Source organism: Salmo trutta, chromosome 7, assembly GCF_901001165.1.
Source record: "Salmo trutta chromosome 7, fSalTru1.1, whole genome shotgun sequence".
Taxonomy (NCBI): Eukaryota; Metazoa; Chordata; class Actinopteri; order Salmoniformes; family Salmonidae; genus Salmo; species Salmo trutta.
Window position 1 is genome coordinate 28,927,572 of NC_042963.1, and position 21,138 is coordinate 28,948,709.

The following is a 21,138-nucleotide window of genomic DNA, read 5'->3' on the forward strand; positions in this document are numbered from 1 at the left end:
TCTCTTTCATAATAGTGCGATTTCTACTAGGCTTCACAGCATCTTTACGCTACAGAACTTAGTAAGAGTTGAGCACTTATTACCGTGCAATATATATTTTGACATTTCAAAAAAGTGCTCAAGAATGGAACAGTCAAAGCTAAAAATAAAGGAGGAACCTAAAAGTCTGTGTGCTGACTGTGCTACAAGCCAGCTGGGCTGAAGGTGACTGGCTGTTGGAGGTGGAAGCGATTCATTTCACACAAGCAGTCATGACTAAGTGTGTGTGTGCGCGTGTGTGTGTGTGTGTGTGTGCTGCATGATTATATAACACGTCATGGAAGAGACATCGTGAGTGCGTAACTGAATGGCTGACCTTTTAGTGTTGTACGTCGTATCCTGGGGTGTCTCCTCCAACAGAGTGACATAGACCAACACGCATGTGAGAATGAAAAGCACAGTGACTGTATGTGCTCTCCTGCAATGAGAGAGAGAGAATGGTAATCAATGACAGTGTGGCAAGAAGAATCAGCAACATTCATTAGCTGGACATGCAATGAGCAGAAGTGACTAAGAGTGTAGTGTATGTGTGAAAGAGAGAGTTGAGATTCTTGGGCGAATTCAGTTCAATGACAACAGATAGTTAATCTCCACTTTGCCATGCATGTGCTGATACTGGGCTGTTATACCATTCCTCCATACAGCATCCTAGTTTGAGTACACTTAAGAGAGTTCCCTTTTCTCCACAGTTCAGTGTGCTACATATGAACAGGCCACATTGCATGTTTCAAGAATGTACCTACCACACACACACAATCTACAGACACTGATTAACTAAAAAGCCTGGTAGGGGCAGAGAAGAGAAAAAACACTGAGGGAATGTGAATGATCGGTTGGAGGTTGTTCAAGAGGGTAAATGGTGTGAAAGAGCGATAGGGGAAGGAGGGAGAAGGGTGGAAGAATAGGAGAGGACATTGAGCGCAGGGGTCACAGAATCCCTCTGAGATAGGATGCCTGCCTGCCAGCATTCTTGAGCGAGAGGGGGTGAGAATAGGGCTAGGCGATATATCGAATTCATTTGGACTTATGTTTTAGCGCGATATTCCAAACACGAAAAAAAATTGAGCGTTTATGCCCGCTTGTTCTCATGTGGTCTTTTTGGTCTCATCTCCTTCTGTGCTAGGTGCACCTTCCCCATTTACACCAGAGATCTGCATACACAGTACCTTCAGAAAGTATTCACACCCCTAGATTTTTTCCACATTTTGTTGTGTAACAGCCTTAACTTAAAATCGACTGAATTGAGATTGTGTCACTGATCTATACACAACACCCCAGAATGTCAAAGTGGATTTAAATATTTATTTTAAAATTGTGTTTACAAATGAAAAGCTGAAATATCTTGAGTCAATAAGTATTCAATCTTATGGCAAGCCTAAATAAGTTCAAGAGTAAAACAAAAGTCTAAATAAGTTGCATGGACTCACTCGGTGTGCATTAATAGTGTTTAACATGCTTTTGAATGACTACCTCAGCTCTACACCTCACACATACTGATAATTGTAAAGGTTCCTCAGTCAAGCAGTGAATTTCAAGCACAGCTTAAACCACAAAGACCAGGGAGGTTTTCCACAAAGGGCATCTATTGATAGATGGGTTAAAAAAAAAAGCAGACATTGAATATCCCTTTGAGCATGGTGCAGTTAATTAGACTTTGGATGGTGTATCAACACACCCAGTCACTACAAAGACAGGCGCCCTTCCTAACTCAGTTGCCGGAGGAGGAGGAAACCGCTCAGGGATTTCCCCATGAGGCCAATGATGATTAAAACGGTTAGAGTTTAATGGCTGTGTTAAGAGATAAAGGAGGATAAACAACCATTGGGGTGCCAGAGCAGCGAATAGTTTGGACTGGGCTGAGCGGGAACCGTGCTTCCTCAGAGGTAGGGGGGCCAGCAGGCCAGAGGTGGATGAACGCAGTGCCCTTGTTTGGGTGTAGGGCCTGATCAGAGCCTGAAGGTATGGAGGTGCCGTTCCCCTCACAGCTCCGTAGGCAAGCACCATGGTCTTAACCAACAGACACTGGGGAGACAAATTCACCTTTCAGCAGGACACCTTTCACGGTAAAAGTTTGCACTTGTATTCGGCGCAGGTGGCAAATAAAGTTTGATTTGAACTACCTAAAACACAAAGCCAAATCTACGCTGGAGCTGCTTACCAAGACAACATTGAATGTTCCTGAGTAGCCTAGTTACAGTTTTGACTTAAAATCGTCTTGCAAATCTATGGCAAGACTATAAAATAACTGTTTCGCAATGATAACAACCAACTTGACAGATCTTGAATAATTTTTTAAAGAATGGGCAAATATTGTACAATCAAGGTCTGCAAAACACAGACTTACCCAGAAAGACTCGCAGCAGTAATCTCTGCCAAAGGTGATTCTAACATGTATTGGCTCACAGGCTGAATACTTATCAAATAAAGATGGGGTCTACTTTTCCATAAAGAAAACAAAAATAAACATTTTCTCCACTTTGACAGAGTATTGAGTGTAGATCATTGACAAAAGAGACAATCAAATTCATTTTTATCCCACTTTGTAACAAAACGTGGAAAAAGTCAAGGGGTGTGAATACTTTCTGAAGGCACTGTATACTGACAAGATGCTCATGTCTTCGCCCAAACAATGGGAATCATTGCCCCAAAGGCAGGCGACAAGCTTAGGTCCAAAATAAGCCCATTGAAACACATTGGATCTGTCAAGCACATTGGACAGAATAAGCCCAATGAAACACATTGGACAGATTTTGGCAAGAGTGAAATCCTTTCGCCTCTTCACACACACAGCCCCTCCCTGTGCCACTCAAAACAACAAAGATGAGAACACTTCGTCCTCACTGACAAGTGGTTTCAACTGGCTATTTGCATTTGAGGTTTGGTCTCATATGGACACCGGAACACATTGAGACATTTTACTGTAACAGAGAAGATAACCTTTCTAACGATACTCCTCAAAGCAGACACTACTAAAAGGGAAGAATCAATGAACATTGATTCTGGAAAATTAATGCTTAATTTGTCACACATGGCATTGCTGTACCACGTACCGCTAGAAGCATTTTAGCCAAAAACTGTTATACTACCTGTCAAGTCTGTTTTATAAATGTGCAATCATTGTGAGAAATAAGGTAGGCCACTTGATTTCAAATCTGAACAAAGTGGACAGGCTAGCATGCTATTCAAACAGAAGGGTGTGTATTCAACTATTCTGCCTTGTTAGCTAGCAAAAATGTCTAAGTTGGCTAAACTTGAAATATAAAGATCAGCTAGCTACTGATTAGCATGTGGGCTTGTGATTGAGAGATTGTTTCGAGAACTGTCTATTTTCTATAATGCCTGATGCAAGAAGTGAGTCAATATTAGAGGTCGACCGATTAATCGGAATGGTCGATTAATTGGGGCCGATTTCAAGTTTTCATAACAATCGGTAATCGGTATTTTTGGCCACCGATTTGCTGTTTTTTTAAAATATTTTTTTCATATTATTATTATAATTTTTTTTTTTACACCTTTATTTAACTAGGCAAGTCAGATTAAGAACACATTCTTATTTACAATGACGGCCTAGAAACGGGGGTTAACTGCCTTGTTCAGGGGGGATTGGTTTTTGCAACCTTCGGTTACCAGTCCAACGCTCTAACCACCTGCCTTACATTACACTCCACAAGGGTTAACAGGCTGACTACCTGTAACGCGAGGGCAGCAAGAAGCAAAGGTAAGTTGCTAGCTAGCATTATACTTATAAAAAAACTATCAACCTTAACATAATCACTAGTTAACTACACATGGTTGATGATATTACTAGTTTATCTAACGTGTCCTGCGTTGCATATAATCGATGCGGTGCCTGTTAATTTTCATTGAATCACAGCCAACTTCGACAGACGGGTGTTGATTTAACAAGCGCATTTGCGAAAAAAGTACTGTCGTTGCACCAACGTACCTAACCATAAACACCAATGCCTAACAGGAATATTTAGACTTAGCCACCCGTTAGATAAAATACGGAACGGTTCCATATGTCACTGAAAGAAAAAAACTTTTGTTTTCGAGATGATAGGTCATTAATATGGTCGAATCCGGAAACTAAGGCACGTATTTCTGTGTGTTTATTATATTATAATTAAGTCTATGATTTGATAGAACAGTCTGACTGAGCGGTGGTAGGCAGCAGCAGGCTCGTAAGCATTCATTCAAACAGCCCTTCGCTGTGCTTCAAGCATTGCGCTGTTTATGACTTCAACCTGGGTGGGTATAATTTGTGGAACGTTCCAACAGGAATCTATTCCAAAAACTTCGTAAATAACAAGGTTTCCAAAAAACAACGCATACAAAGTTGTATAGCGGCAGAATAAGATACCGGGTAGTGAGTGGTGTCACATGTCTGTTTGCCTATTGACAAACATTAAGAATAAGCTACGTGGTGAGTTGATGCCTATTCGGCAGCTAGTTAGCTAGGTTTGTATGCGTTGTTGGTTGGCAACCTTTCACTTTACGGTTTTTGGAACAGATTCCTGTTGAAACGTTCCACAAATTATACCCACCCCTTCAAGCCTATCAACTCCCAAGATTAGGCTGGTGTAACCGATGTGAAATGGCTAGCTAGTTAGCCGGGTGCACGGTAATAGCGTTTCAAACGTCACTCGCTCTGAGACTTGGAGTAGTTGTTTCCCTTCCTCTGCATGGGTAACGCTGCGTCGAGGGTGGCTGTTGTCGATGTGTTCCTGGTTTGAGCGAGGAGAGGGACGGAAGCTATACTGTTACACTGGCAATACTAAAGTGCTTATAAGAACATCCAATAGTCAAAGGTATATGAAATACAAATCGTAGAGAGAAATAGTCCTATAATAACTACAACCTAAAACTTCTTACCTGGGAATATTGAAGACTCATGTTAAAAGGAACCACCAGCTTTCATATGTTCTCATGTTCTGAGCAAGGCACTTAAACATTAGCTTTCTTACATGGCACATATTGCACTTTTACTTTCTTTTCCAACACTTTGTTTTGCATTATTTAAACCAAATTGAACATGTTTCATTATTTATTTGAGGCTAAATTGATTTTATTGATGTATTATATTAAGTTAAAATAAGTGTTCATTCAGTATTGTTGTAATTGTCATTACAAAAAAATAAATAAAAAAATAAAAAAATAAAAACAAATAAAAATAAATAAAAATAAAAAAATAAAATAAAAATAAAATTGCCCGATTAAAATCGGTAGCGGCTTTTTTGGCCCTCCAATAATCGGTATCGGCGTTGAAAAATCATAATCGGTCAACCTCTAGTCAATATTAGTGAATGTGGCAGGGCTTGAAAATGAATAGACTACGAAGGGAAACCCAGCCGGGAGCTGCCCAGTGAAACGAACCTACCAGACGAGCTAAATACGACAATCAACACTGAAGCATGCATGAGAGCACCAGCTGTTCCGGCCGACTGCGTGATCACGCTCTCCGTAGCCGATGTGGGCAAGACCTTTAAACAGGTCAAAATTCAAAGCTGTGGGGCCAGACGGATTACCAGTACGTGTACTCAAAGCATGTGCGGACCAACTGGCATGTGTCTTCACTGACATTTTTCAACCTCTCCCTGACCAAGTCTATAATACCTACATGTTTCAAGCAGACCACCATAGTCCATGTGCCCAAGGAAGCGAAGATAACCTGCCTAAATGATTACCGCCCGTAGCACTCACGTCGGTAGCCATGAAGTGCTTTGAAAAGCTGGTCATGGCTCACATCAACAGCATCCTCCCGGAACCCTAGACCCACTCCAATTCACATACCGCCCCAACAGATCCACAGATGAGGCAATCACTCCACACTGCCCTTTCCCAGCTGGACAAAAGAAAACACCAATGTGAGAATGCTGTTCATTGACTACAGCTCAGCATTCAACACCATAGTGACAACAAAACTCATCACTAAGCTAAGGACCCTTTGACCAAACACCTCCCTCTGCAACTGGATCCTGGACTTCCTGACAGGCCACCACCAGGTGGTAATGGTAGACCACTCTAATCCTCAACACTGGGGCCCCTCAGGGGTGCATGCTTAGTCCACTCCCGTACTCCCTAATCACCCACGACTGCGTGGCCAAACATGACTCCAACACCATCATTAAGATTTCTGACGACACAACATTGGTAGGCCGGATTACCAACAATGACGACGGCCTGTAGGGAGGTCAGAGACCTGCAGTGTGGTGCCAGGAAAACGACCTGTCCCTCAACGTGAGCAAGACAAAGGAGCTGATCGTGGACCATAGGGAAAAAAAGAAAGCCAGCTGGGTTAAGATTGCTAGCTAACAGTACGCTTTAACTTGAAACGAAAACGACTGACAAAATTAGATAAGTATAATATCTTACAAGGACAGACGCTTCTCCCTCTGTCACGGATGACCTTAGTTTGAAGATGTAATCCGGACACAGGTGATTTACACAACAGCCTTGTGTGTTCTGACTCCCTTTGCATTTTTGCAATCAAAACGGCAGAATTTTCTCCATCTCCTTGGCTATCATACAAAAAATTCCACTGATTCCAGAACTCGGTCCTCCAGAAAGTGACGAGCTACATTTTTGCAGTTCTACTACATGATATCTTTAAAAAAAAGACCCATTAGAAAGGATGACCTACACATTCTGACCAGCTCATGTTATAGACAGAAGTGTGATACATGGCATATCAATCCAAACTCATCTTTGCATGTCCAGTCAATGCATTCTCAGCCAATCATGGGCTAGCGGGAAGATTCCTGTCTTTCTCCGTGGCTAAATCAACTAGGCTCAATTAAAAAATGTAATTCATATTTCCAGATGGAATACAAGTTTGTTATAAGGCACATGAAAGTTCATGTTCCAGAAGGCATTTCTGGAAAAAAATAAGTTTACGTTCAAAATGGCTCTCCTGTGAAGTAGACACGCAACATATGCCTAGTTTTCTGAAACGGGTCACATTTACATAAGTAATCTGACCATTTACTCAGAACTTTGAAGAAGCACCTTTGGCAGCGATTACAGCCTTCAGTCTTCTTGGATATGACACTAAAAGCTTGGCACACCTGTAGTTGGGGAATTTCTCCCATTCTTCTCTGCAGATCCTCTCAAGCTCTGTCAGGTTGGATGGGGAACGCCTCCAGAGATGTTTGATTGGGTTCAAGTCCGGGCTCTGGCTAGGCCACTCAAGGACATTTAGCTCTCCACAAGATATCATGTAGTAGAACTGCAAATATTTAGCTCTTCACTTTCTGGAGGACCGAGATTTGAAATCAGTGGAATATTTTGTCCCGAAGCCACTCCTGCATTGTCTTAGGGTCGTTGTCCTGTTGGAAGGTGAACCTTCGCCCCAGTTGGAGGTCTTCATCAATGATCTCTCAGTTCTTTGATCAGTTAATCTTTCCTGACTAGACTCCCAGTCCCTGCCACTGAAAAACATCCCACAGCATGATACTGCTACCACCATGCTTCACCATAGGGATGGTGCCAGGTTTCCTCCAGACGTGACGCTTGGCATTCAAGCCATTGAGTTCAATCAGACCAGAGAATTTGGTTTCTCATGGTCAAAGTCCTTTAGGTAGCTTTTGGCAAACTCCAAGCAGGCTATCATGTCCCTTTTACTGAGTGGCTTCCGTCTGGCCACTCTACCACAAAGGCCTGATAGGTGGAGTGGTGCAGAGATGGGAGAAACTTACAGAAGGACAACCATCTCCACAGAGGAACTCTGAAGATATGTCAGAGTGACCATTGGACTCTTGGTTATCTCCCTGACCAAAGTCCTTCTCCCCCGATTGCTCAGTTTGGCAGGGCAGCCAGCACTAGGAAGCGTCTTGGTGGTTCCAAACTTCTTCCATTCAAGAATGGAGGCCACTGTGTTCTTGGGGACCTTAAATGATGCAGAAATGTTAATGGTACCCTTCCCCAGATCTGTGCCTCGACACAATCATGTCTCGTAGCTCTACGGACAATTCCTTCAACCTCATGGCTTGGTTTTTGCTCTGACGTGCACTGTCAACTGTGGGACCTTATTTAGACAGGTGTGCGCCTTTCCAAAATCATGTCCAATAAATGTACTTTACCACAGGTGGACCCCAATAAAATTGTAGAAACTGAAAGGATGATTAATTGAAAACAGGATGCACCTGAGCTCAATTTCAAGTCTTATAGCAAAGGGTCTGAATACTTATGTAAATAATGTATGTTTTTATATTTTTAATACATTTGCAAAAAATAAAAATGTTTTTGCTTTGTCATTATGGGGTATTGTATGTACAGTCGTGGCCAAAAGGTTTGAGAATGACACAAATATACATTTCAAAGTCTGCATGATGGCAATTTGCATATACTCCAGAATGTTATGTAGAGTGATCAGATGAATTGCAAACTCCCTCTTTTCCATGAAAATGAACTGAATCCCAACAAAAACATTTCCACTGCATTTCAGCCCTGCCACAAAAGGACCAGCTGACATGTCAGTGATTCTCTCGTTAACACAGGTGTGAGTGTTGATGAGGACAAGGCTGGAGATCACTCTCTCATGCTGATTGAGTTCGAATAACAGACTGGAAGCTTGAAAAGGAGGGTGGTGCATGGAATCATTGTTCTTCCTCTGTCAATCATGGTTACCTGCAAGGAAACACGTGCCGTCATCATTGCTTTGCACACAAAAAAGCTTCACAGGAAAGGATATTGCTGCCAGTAAGATTGCACCTAAATCAACCATTTATCGGATCATCAAGAACTTCAAGGAGAGCAGTTCAATTGTTGTGAAGGCAGCTTCAGGGCGCCCAAGAAAGTCCAGCAAGCTCCTAAAGTTGATTCAGCTGCGGGATCGGAGCACCACCAGTACAGAGCTTGCTCAGGAATGGCAGCAGGCAGGTGTGAGTGCATCTGCATGCACAGTGAGGCGAAGACTTTTGGAGGATGGCCTGGTGTCAAGAAGGGCAGCAAAGAAGCCACTTCTCTCCAGGAAAAACATCAGGGACAGACTGATTCTGCAAAAGGTACAGGGATTGGACTGCTGAGGACTGGGGTAAAGTCATTCCATCTGATGAATCCCCTTTCCGATTGTTTGGGGCATCCGGAAAAAAGCTTGCCCGGAGAAGACAAGTTGAGCGCTACTATCAGTCCTGTGTCATGCCAACAGTAAAGCATCCTGAGACCATTCATGTGTGGGGTTGCTTCTCAGCCAAGGGAGTGGGCTCACTCACAATTTTGCCTAAGAACACAGCCATGAATAAAGAATGGTACCAACACATCCTCCGAGAGCAACTTCTCCCAACCATCCAGGAACAGTTTGGTGACGAACAATTCCAGCATGATGGAGCACCTTGCCATAAGGCAAAATTGATAACTTAGTGGCTCGGGGAACAAAACATTGATATTTTGGGTCCATGGCCAGGAAACTCCCCAGACCTTAATCCCATTGAGAACTTGTGGTCAATCCTCAAGAGGCGGGTGGACAAACAAAAACCCACAAATTCTGACAAACTCCAAGCATTGATTATGCAAGAATGGGCTGCCATCAGTCAGGATGTGGCCCAGAAGTTAATTGACAGCATGCCAGGGCAGATTGCAGAGGTCTTGAAAAATAAGTGTCAACACTGCAAATAGACTCTTTGCATCAACTTCATGCAATTGTCAATAAAACCCTATGACACTTATGAAATGCTTGTAATTATACTTCAGTATTCCATAGTAACATCTGACAAAAATATCTAAAGACACTGAGGCAGCAGACTTTCTGTAAATTATTATTTTTGTCATTCTCAAAACTTTTGGCCACAACTGTAGATTGATGAGGATTTTTTGGTGTGTAATCCATTTTAGAACAAGGCTGTAACGTAACAAAATGTGGAAAAGAGGAAGGGGTCCCGTGTGGCTCAGTTGGTAGAGCATGGTGTTTGCAACGCCAGGGTTGTGGGTTCGATTCCCACGGGGGACCAGTACGAAGAAAACATTTATGAAATGTATGCATTCACTACTGTAAGTCGCTCTGGATAAGAGCGTCTGCTAAATGACTAAAATGTAAAATGTAATACTATACAAATGCACTGCATATCGTAAGTCGCCCATAAGTTTGAAAAGAAAATTGATCTGATTTTTAGGCCAAATCGCCCAGCCCTAGGTGAGCTAGTGAGTTTGTGAGAGACACGGAGAGAAAAATAACAAACGAGTTGGCTTTGGCAATATTTACAAAAATGTTCTATCAATAGAGTATCCTTGAATTGGACATGTAAAGTGATAGAAGGAGAGGGAGGGAAAGGGATAACAATAAATCTACATGGAGGGGAGTAAAGAGAGCTGCCGCATGCCATAAAGAAGGTGTTGTATGCAGATCGCATAGGTCTGATATGACAAGATGGTGATGTTGAGTCATGGAGCGGGCATGTGGTTTTGTTGTTCTCCCTCTGTAATCCACTTGGCAGGAGAGAGCCTCATATGACTCCTGCCTAACAACAAACCACTGGGGAGAAAAGCTTGCTGGGACATCCTTCCATGCAGGCACCAAACAAAGATCAGCACACTCCAATTGACTAGCTTTAAGGCCTAGCCTATCTCACATTCCACTATTCACTAAGTAGTGTTGCGTCTTTGGCTATCATTAATGTGATGACGATAATTAATCGAATTGATAAAACAATGTTTAATTATAACAATGATTAAATTACTCATGTAACAATTAATACATAAGCAATCTTGGGGCACCAGGAAAAAGTTTGTTTCATGAGTTACCGTTTTCGAATTAACTCTAAAAGATCTCTCCTACAATTCAGCCATCAAGGCATTGTTATCTTCTATAAGTCTCATTTTGAATTTCGCGAAATCTTTGGATATCTGCAAGAACCCGAGCATAAATGAATCAGCGATACAAATTGGTTTAATTATTTATTTACTAGCTAACTAAATAATCACACAGAATTACATACACACAGTATAGTTATAGGTTACTAATCCAATGCAATGAAAGGTCCCTAGCGGACTAAACCGATATGACAGCATGTAAAACCAAATTAAGAGAGAGGGCCATGTAAGAAAGAGCATGAGAAAAGACAAAGGACTTCACCATCACACATACAGCTTGTAACTATGCTCATGGAAATGCTAATACTTTGCACATGATCAGCTGCTCATTCGAAAGGAATCGCAATGTATATACAGTGCCTTGCAAAACTATTCATCCCCCTAGGTGTTTTTCCTATTTTGTCACATTACAACCTGTAATTTAAATAGATTTTTATTTGGATTTCATGTAATGGACACACAAAATAGTCAAAATTGGTGAAGTGAAAAAAGTTACTTTCTAAAAAATAAAAAAACGAAAAGTGGTGCGTGCATATGTATTCACCCCCATTGCTATGAAGCTCCTCAATAAGATCTGGTGCAAACAATTACCTTCAGAAGTCACAGAATTAGTTAAATAATGTCCAACTGTGTACAATCTAAGTGTCACATTATCTCATATACATAATATAGACCGCACACAGGTACAATTGAAGTCAGAAGTTTACATACACCATAGCCAAATACATTTCAACTCAGTTTCACAATTCCTGACATTTAATCATAGTAAAAATGTCCTGCCTTAGGTCAGTTAGGAACACCACTTTATTTTAAGTGAAATGTCAGAATAGTAGAGAATAATTTCTTTCATCACATTCCCAGTGGGTGAGAAGTTTACATACAGTACACTCAATTAGTATTTGGTAACATTGCCTTTAAATTGTTTAACTTGGATCAAACATCGTTTCGGGTAGCCTTCCACAATAAGTTGGGTGAATTTTGGCCCATTCCTCCTGACAGAGCAGGTGTAACTGAGTCAGGTTTGTAGGCCTCCTTGCTCACACACGCCTTTTCAGTTATGCCCACAAATGTCCTATAGGCTTGAGGTCAGGGCTTTGTGATGGCCACTCCAATACCTTGACTGTTGTCCATAAGCCATTTTGCCACAACTTTGGAAGTATGCTTGGGGTCATTGTCCATTGGGAGACCCATTTGCGACCAAGCTTTAACTTCTTGACTGATGTCTTGAGATGTTGCTTCAATATATATGCACATCATTTTCTACCTCATGATGCCATCTATTTTGCAAAGTGCACCACTCCTTCCTGCAGCAAAGCACTCCCACAACATGCTGCTGCCAACCCCTTGCTTCACGGTTGGGATGGTGTTCTTCAGCTTGCAAGCATCCCCCTTTTTCCTCCAAACATAACAATGGTCATTTATGGCCAAACAGTTCTATTTTTGTTTCATCAGACAAGAGGACATTTCTCCAAAAAGTAAGATCTTTTTCCCATGTGCAGTTGCAAATCGTAGTATATCTTTTTTAATTCCGGTTTTGGAGCAGTGGCTTCTTCCTTGCTGAGCGGCCTTTCAGGTTATGTCGATATACAGTTGAAGTCAGAAGTTTACATACACTTAGGTTGGAGTCATTAAAACTCATTTTTCAACCACTCCACAAATGTCTTGTTAACAAACTATAGTTTTGGCACGCCGTTTAGGACATCTACTTTGTGCATGACACAAGTAATTTTTCTAACAATTGTTTACAGACAGACTTTTTCACTGTATCACAATTCTAGTAAGTTGACTGTGCCGTTAAACAGCTTGAAAAATTCCAGAAAAGGATGTCATGGCTTTAGAAGCTTCCGACAGGCTAATTGGCATAATTTGAGTCAATTGGAGGTGCACCTGTGGATGTATTTCAAGGCCTACCTTCAAACGCAGTGCCTCTTTGCTTGACATCAAGGGAAAATCAAAAGAAATCAGCCAAGACCTCAGAAGAAAACAAATGTAGACCTCCACATGTCTGGTTCATCCTTGGGAGCAATTTCCAAACACCTGAAGGTACCATGTTCATCTGTACAAACAATAGTACGCAAATATAAACACCATGGGACCACGCAGCCGTTATACCACTCAGGAAGGAGACGCGTTCTGTCTCCTAGAGATGAACGTACGTTGGTGCTAAAAGTGCAAATCAATCCCAGAACAGCCAAGGACCTTGTGAAGAAGCTGTAGCAAACAGGTACAAAAGTATCTATATCCACAGTAAAACGAGTCCTATAGCAACATAACCTGAAAGGCCGCTCAGCAAGGAAGAAGCCACTGCTCCAAAACTGCCATAAAAAAGCCAGACTACGGTTTGCAACTGCACACAGTGACAAAGATCGTACCTTTTGGAGAAATGTCCTCTGGTCTGATGAAACAAAAATAGAACTGTTTTGCCATAATGACTAGAGGCCAACCGATTATGATTTTTCAACACCGATACCGATTATTGAAGGACCGAAAAAAGCCGATGCCAATTAAATCGGACAATTTTTTTATATATAAAATGACATATATAAAATGACAATTACAACAATACTGAATGAACAATGAACACTTATTTTAACTTAATATAATACATCAATAAAATCAATTTAGTCTCAAATAAATAATGAAACATGTTCAATTTGGTTTAAATAACGCAAAAACAAAGTGTTGGAGAAGAAAGTAAAAGTGCAATGTGCCATGTAAAAATGTACCATGTAAAAAAGCTAACGTTTAAGTTTCTTGCTCAGAACATATGAAAGCTGGTGGTTCCTTTTAACACGAGTCTTCAGTATACCCGGTAAGAAGTTTTAGGCTGTAGTTATTATAGGACTCTCTCTCTCTATACCATTTGTAGTTCATATATACACACACATACACACACACACACATATATATAAATAATATACCTTGACTATTGGATGTTCTAATAGGTACTTTAGTATTGCCAGCCTAATCTCGGGAGTTGATAGGCTTGAAGTCATAAACAGCGCAATACATTGCGAAGAGCGGCTGGCAAACGCAGGAAAGTGCTGTTTGAATGAATGCTTACGAGCCTGCTGCTGCCTACCACCGCTCAGTCAGACTGCTCTATCAAATCATAGACTTAATTATAACACAGAAATACGAGCCTTAGGTCATTAATATGGTCAAATGGAAACTATCCTTTCGAAAACAAAACGTTTATTCTTTCAGTGAAATACGGAACCGTTCCGTTTTTTATCTAACGGGTGGCATCCATAAGTCTAAATATTGCTGTTACATTGCACAACCTTCAATGTTATGTCATAATTATGCAACATTCTGGCAAATTAGTTTGCAACGAGCCAGGCGGCCCAAACTGCTGCATATACCCTGACTCTGTTGCACAGAACGCAAGAGAAGTGACACAATTTCCCTAGTTAAAAGAAATTCATGTTAGCAGGCAATATTAACTAAATATGCAGGTTTAAAAATATATACTTGTGTATTGATTTTAAGAAAAGTGTTGATGTTTATGGTTAGGTACACCTTGGTGCAACGACTGCTTTTTTCGCAAATGCGCTTGTTAAATCACCCGTTTGGCGAAGTAGGCTGTGATTCAATGATAAATTACAGGCACCGCATCGATTATATGCAACGCAGGACAAGCTAGATAAACTAGTGATATCATCAACCATGTGTAGTTAACTAGTGATTATGTTAAGATAGTTTATGAGATAAGTTTAATGCTAGCTAGCACCTTACCTTGGCTCCTTGCCGCACTCACGTAACAGGAAGTCAGCCTGCCACGCAGTCTCCTCGTAGAGTGCAATGTAAGCGACCATAATCGGTGCCCAAAAATGCCGATTACAAAAACTTGAAAATCGGCCCTAACTAAATCGTCCATTCCGATGAATCAGTCGACCTCTAATAATGACCACTTATGTTTGGAGGAAAAAGGGGGATGCTTGCAAGCTGAAGAACACCATCCCAACCGTGAAGCACGGGGGTGGCAGCATCATGTTGCGGGGGTGCTTTGCTGCAGGATGGACTGGTGCACTTCACAAAATAGATGGCATCATGAGGAAAGAAAATGTGAATATATTGAAGCAACATCTCAAGACATCAGTCAGGAAGTTAAATCTTGGTTGAAAATGGGTCTACCAAATGTACAACGACCCCAAGCATACTTCCAAAGTTGTGGCAAAATGGCTTAAGGACAACAAAGTCAAGATATTGGAGGGGCCATCACAATGCCCTGACCTCATCCTACAGAAAATGTGTGGGCAGAACTGAAAAAGCATGCGCGAGCAAGGAGGCCTACAAACCTGACTCAGTTACACCAGCTCTGTCAGGAGGAATGGGGGAAGCTTGTGGAAGGCTACCCAAAACATTTGACCCAAGTTAAACAATTTAAAGGCAATGCTACCAAATACTAATTGAGTGTATGTAAACTTCTGACCCACTGTGAATGTGATGAAAGAAATAAGAGCTGAAATAAATCACTCTACTATTATTCTGACATTTCACATTCTTAAAATAAAGTGGTGAATCTAACTGACCAAAAAAGGGAATTTTTACTTGGATTAAATGTCAGGAATTGCGAAAGACTGAGTTTAAATGTATTTGGCTAATGTGTATGTAAACTTACGACTTCAACCGTGTGTGTGTGTGTGTGTGTGTGTGTGTGTGTGTGTGTGTGTGTGTACACACACACGTTCTGAAAGGCCCCAGAGTCTGCCACACCATTAAGCAAGTGACACCATGAAGCCCAAGGAGCTCTCTAAACAGGTCAGGGACAAAGTTCTGGAGAAGTACAGATCAAGGTTGGGTTATAAAAAAAATGTATTTGGCTAAGGTGTATGTAAACATATTGTTATTAAATGTATTATTCCCATGCATAACAGAGATATACAAAACACACCTTTTACCATGACAGACTGACTAGGTGAAAGCTATGATCCCTTATTGATGTCAATTGTTAAATCCACTTCAAAATCAGTGTATATGAAGGGGAGGAGACAGGTTAAATAAAGATTTTTAAGCCTCGAGACAATTGAGACATGGATTGTGTACCATTCAGAGGGTGAATGGGCAAGACAAAATATTGAAGTGCCTTTGAACGGGGTATAGTAGTAGGTGCCAGGCATAGGGCGGTGACTATTACCGTCACACCGCCAGTCACGAGTCATGAAGGTAGTCAAATTCCATGTGACCGTTTAGTCACAGTAATCAGACTTCTCAAAGCTCGGATGCTGCCGATGGTCATTAGTAGCCTACCAAACTTACTAACTGCCTCGTACTCAGCACTCCATTGTCCCCCTAATCACTTTGACATCAATGTAAACGTAATCGAAAAGGCTATGCAATTGCATGAGAAAACAGAGTGATGGCTTCTATTAAAAAGAGGGTCCCATCAGAATTCTATAGGCTAGGCCTACTATATTGATTTCTCAACTTTCCTGATATTGAGCAAATATTAAATCACATTGCTTATCTTTACAACATGAGTATAGCCTACCTAGCGGGCATGAAAATTAACCACAAGAAAAGCATCCTCTATTCGCTATTTAAGTGCATAGATGACATGTATTTTTTCCCCTGCCCCCATTTCAAGACAGGTGCATGATAATAAACAAATAAACAAATTTCACACAGAGCTGAAGGAATTTCAAAATTAATAAAATGGGCAAATGTTGCACAATCCAGGTGTAGAAAGCTCTTAGAGACTTACCCAGAAAGACTCACAGCTGTAATCACTGCCAAAGGTGCTTCTACAAAGTATTGACTCACGGGTTTGAATACTTATGTAAATGAGATATTTTTGTATTTATGTTTTTAGACATTTTAGCAAATGTATTGAAAATGATTTTCACTTGGTCATTATGGGGTATTGTGTGCAGATGGGGGTGAGAAAATAATCTATGTAATCAATTTTGAATTCAGGCTGTAACAACAAAATGTGGAATAAGTCAAGGGGTATAAATACTTCCTGAATACACACTTTTACACTTATCATATGCTGCTGCAACGCCGTTCTTCATTTGACTCTTATATATCCTGATGCCTCGTCACTTTACCCTGCCTTAATGTACAAATCTACCTCAAATACCTCATACCCCTGTACATTGATCTGGTACTCCCTGTATATAGCTCCATCTTGTGCATTTTATTCCTTGTGTTACCATTTACTTTTATTATAATTTATTTTACTCTGCATCATTGGGAAGGGCTCATAAGTATTTCACAGTTAAGTCTACACCCGTTTTATTCGGCGCATGTGACAAATATAATTTTATTTTAGATCCGAATCACATCTGTGAAAGAGCTGTTCATTTGGCTCTCTGATTTGCATACTGCTACTAATACTTTTTGAGCTCCAGACAACAATACATCTGGAGATATCTTATAAAAACCTTATCTGAAGATGGTAATTCCTGACTGCAGGAACAATAGGTAGTGAGGAGAGAGCCTCATTCTGGTCCATAATCATTTTTGCAAAGTGTTAAAAAAAAAGCTCCATTTTCTTTTATTGAACTCACATTTCACAATCTGAGATAATGGTAGGTAACTTTTTAGGCATGTCGCTTTTAGTTTAACAGAGACAAAAGATCTGTCTCACCAAAAATACTCAAAATGTCCATCACAAATACATGGGGGCATGAAAAACCTGTCTGAGCTTGTATTCCAGTGGCATGTGACAAATGTACAATTAACCTTGAATTCATAGCCCACATAAAAAGCAGAGCTGTCACTTTCTAAAGAGCCCCAGGCACTGGCACGTCAATAGCCAACAATGACAGCCTTCAGTTTGGGAGAATAAAATGACCTGCCATTGATCAGCAGCACTCACCAGAAAAAGGTGTTGGTTCCGTCGTCGAATACTTCAGACTCCGTGTTTCGTCTAGAAAGGTTGTCTCGGGAGACTTGTTTAGCAGATTTGTGTTTGGTTGGAGTCGCCGGGGTCACTGCGTGGTGGGGAGAACCGGACACTGAAGGGTCAGATGAGCCATTATTGACCTGCTCCTCCGCAGCATTGGCAGGTCTGCCAGTGACAAGAGCCATGCTGCTCCTCTTCGAGTCAGGTTTGGTCATTGTGTTCTGAATCCCTAGGTTGAGTAGATAGCTATTTCCTGAGAATATCTTGTTATTTCACTGCGTGTCATCCAAAACAGCCCCTCCCAAGTCTGTCAGCATCTGAAGCAGGTTGAGATAGTAAAACACACCGTTAATTGAAAAGCACATGTGAAGTTCATGGGAGCATGTTAAATCTGGTGTCAAATGAAAGTTAGGAGTCTATATTTGAGAAATTAAAGCATACATAACCATTTCAAAGATTTTCCATCCTAAAAGTTAGGAATAAGCAAAGGGTTTGACTTCTGGACCGAGTTTGGGAAACCCTGCCATAGATTTCCAGTCAAGTCTGTGGTATCTGCTAGTATGATAGCAGATACCATAAGACTTCGAGTCATTGCGCAAACGCTAGTTAGGATTGGCTCGCAAAACTACCACTAAGTTCCTTCATTACTGTGCGTAGAGACATTAAAATGATATCCGCGAGTTCATCTGACTCTGCGGAAGTAGATAAAGGGGCCTCCTTGCCTAAATATCCCTTTAAATAGGTACTAGAAATACATCAAAACATAACAATGCTGAAGACCCCTGCCAACTAATAACACTTATATTTAGTTATTGAGAAATTATTTGCCTTGTGTACATTTAAGAAACATTGCCCTGGACCTTACAGGAATACTTCGGGATTTTGGCAATGAGGACCTTTATCTACTTCCCCAGAGTAAGAAGAACTCATGGATACCATTTTATTTATCTGCGTGCAGTTTGAAGGATGTTGCTAACTAGCACAATTGCTAACAAGCGATAGCACAATGACTGACAGTCTATATACCCATAGACTTCCATTCATTGCGCTGACGGTAGTTGGCATTGGCTCATTAAACTACCTGTAACTTCCTTCATACTGGACACAGATACAACTCGTGGATACCATTTGTATGTAACTTCCTTCATACTGGACACAGATGCATACAAATGGTATCCACGAGTTGTAACTTCCTTCATACTGGACACATAAATACAAATGGTATCCACGACTTGTAACTTCCTTCATACTGGACACAGATACATACAAATGGTATCCACGAGTTCATCGGACTCGTGAGGAGTAGATGAATGGCCTCATTGCCAAAATCCCGAAGTATCCCCTTTAATTCTGTTACCAAAAACCCACATATCTTTAAGATATTTTCTCATTTCTCTCCCTCACGCAGGGATGATAATGATAGTCTACCTTTACTTGTGTGAACTAAGACCTTCCAATTAGTTCGCGTTTTTACTGATAGCTATTAAGTGATTAAAACGTACAATTATGTTACCAAATTGAATTACTGCAATTGAATTGGCTACAAAGGGAAACCATTATCACAAATACAGATATAAATTGAACCCGTTCCGAAATTAACTTGGGGCTTTCCCATCCGGACACGATATAGATAAATGAACCTCCCATGTTGTAATGGTGAGAGGATAGTATGTCATCGAACTGAGATTCACGATCGAGGGCTAGGGTAGGGACGTCCAATGGACCCCGGATAGCACTGGTCCTTCATGAATGACAGGTTAGAACACAGTGATACCGCGAGCTTTTTTCTCTCTAATTGACCTTGTAAATGCCCGGGCCAGACACTTCATGCCAACACGAAAAGCAAACTTCACACAACGTATACATTTATATCAACGCGATGACTTGCTACAAATGTTCCCATGTCTCAACGATTATGCTATAATAACGTATTGATACATTGCTGAAGAAAAAAAAACATCTCGCTAGCTAGCTAGCTAGCCATTTTCCATCCATCACAAATCTAAGAAATGTATCACTTATTCCAACTGTTCATACACCGCAAATGTTGTGTCACTGCAAATAAGATAACTAAATACATCAGTTCAACGTCAGACTGTGGCTAACTGGATAGTTACATAAATGATAGTCATTACGCAATTTGCAAACCACTGATGATAGCCTATAAAGCCAGACCCAGTGTCTACAGCTCTCCAAGCTAGCTACTGTAGCTAACGTTAGCTAATCCAACCTGGACACATGGGCATTCCGTCTATCGATCTAGAGTGATGACTGGCGAACAAAAAAATTAAATGTGAGCGTCGTCAAATTCGCATATAATTGGCTTGTAAACGACGGGTTGATCACATAAAGCGACTCCCCTCTTAGGTTGTGCCCCACAAATACTTGTCTCTCCACGCAACGTCCAGTTTGTGTAAAAAGCTACTGTTGCCACCTAACTTACCTGTAACGTTGCCTCGAAAATAATTTCAGGAGATGCGAACGAACATGTTGTGGTGGCCGCTTTTGTCGTCACTTCCTTCTGGATCAGCATACACATAATCCCATTGCGTCACCAAATTTGTCGTTTTCGTCATTTATTTTACTCAAATATAACTGTGCCACTGCACTGTGTCAAAGATTTTCTTTAGAATATTTATAGTGAATAAGAATATCTATATTACTGACATAGATCTATATAGATCTTGATTTTCTAATCTGTATAAGTAAAGACTATCAAATATATTATATAGCTCATAGCTTCACCAATACTATTTTTATGTGATTCATAATTTCAGGTTCAAACATCTCCCCCATGGTTTCTCTTTTGAACATTTGAAGAGTGTTCAAATGTATTCTGGAGAAAAGACAGGTTACAATTAATGCAGAATAGGTCTGTCTTTATTTCTTGTGAATACAATTAAGGGCAGGCAACAATACAACTGAATAGCCAAAAGCTATTTGAAATTAACCCAAATGTTCTTGATTCCCCTTTAGCCTATAGCCTAAAACAGATTAAGCGCCTCAAAATCAGTCTGTCTTCTTTTATACTTAGTCACTCCACCTCTGTCACGACATGTCTTGGGCTAAAGTGTTAAAAACTTTTCTAAAAGTTATAGATCTTGTCATGAGTGATCTTTGACTGAATGTGTAGATAGCACAAGGTTATCATAGCGAACATCTGTTCACCAGACTGAATATGGAATATCCTACAGAAATCCTGGCGAAAATCTCCAAAAAGTGTCACACCATCTATATCTTCCTTTTGTGTGGGTTCAAACAAGCACTGATGAGCTGGAGATTTAACACAAAGGTCATTTACCCACTGCACAGTCCAACTGGCTGACCCAACCACTAACACTATTGGCTCTTCTCTTGGTTTTATTTGATAATAGCCTGATAGATGGTCAATCTATAATGTAGCCTATCTTTTGATCCATACAGTTTTGCAATATCATATG

At 40.8% G+C, this 21,138-nt stretch overlaps 1 protein-coding gene across 3 annotated transcripts in view; it reads right to left on the bottom strand.

Moving 5' to 3' along the window:
• ptdss2 (phosphatidylserine synthase 2) overlaps positions 1-20,237 on the bottom strand; it is a 44,934-nt gene extending 24,697 nt beyond the window's left edge. The window contains exons 1-3 of one of the 3 annotated variants that reach the window (XM_029758519.1): positions 20,142-20,237; positions 17,672-18,015; positions 356-457 (exon numbers count right to left, since the gene is read on the bottom strand). In XM_029758519.1, the coding sequence (XP_029614379.1) occupies positions 356-457; positions 17,672-17,913 (344 nt within the window). In that variant the 5' untranslated portion in view covers positions 17,914-18,015; positions 20,142-20,237. Of the gene's footprint in view, positions 1-355; positions 458-17,671; positions 18,016-18,144; positions 18,599-19,928; positions 20,114-20,141 lie in introns of those variants that run through there. The other 2 variants (XM_029758521.1, XM_029758520.1) reach the window with 2 other exon arrangements.
• Between the last annotated feature and the right edge of the window lie 901 nt (positions 20,238-21,138).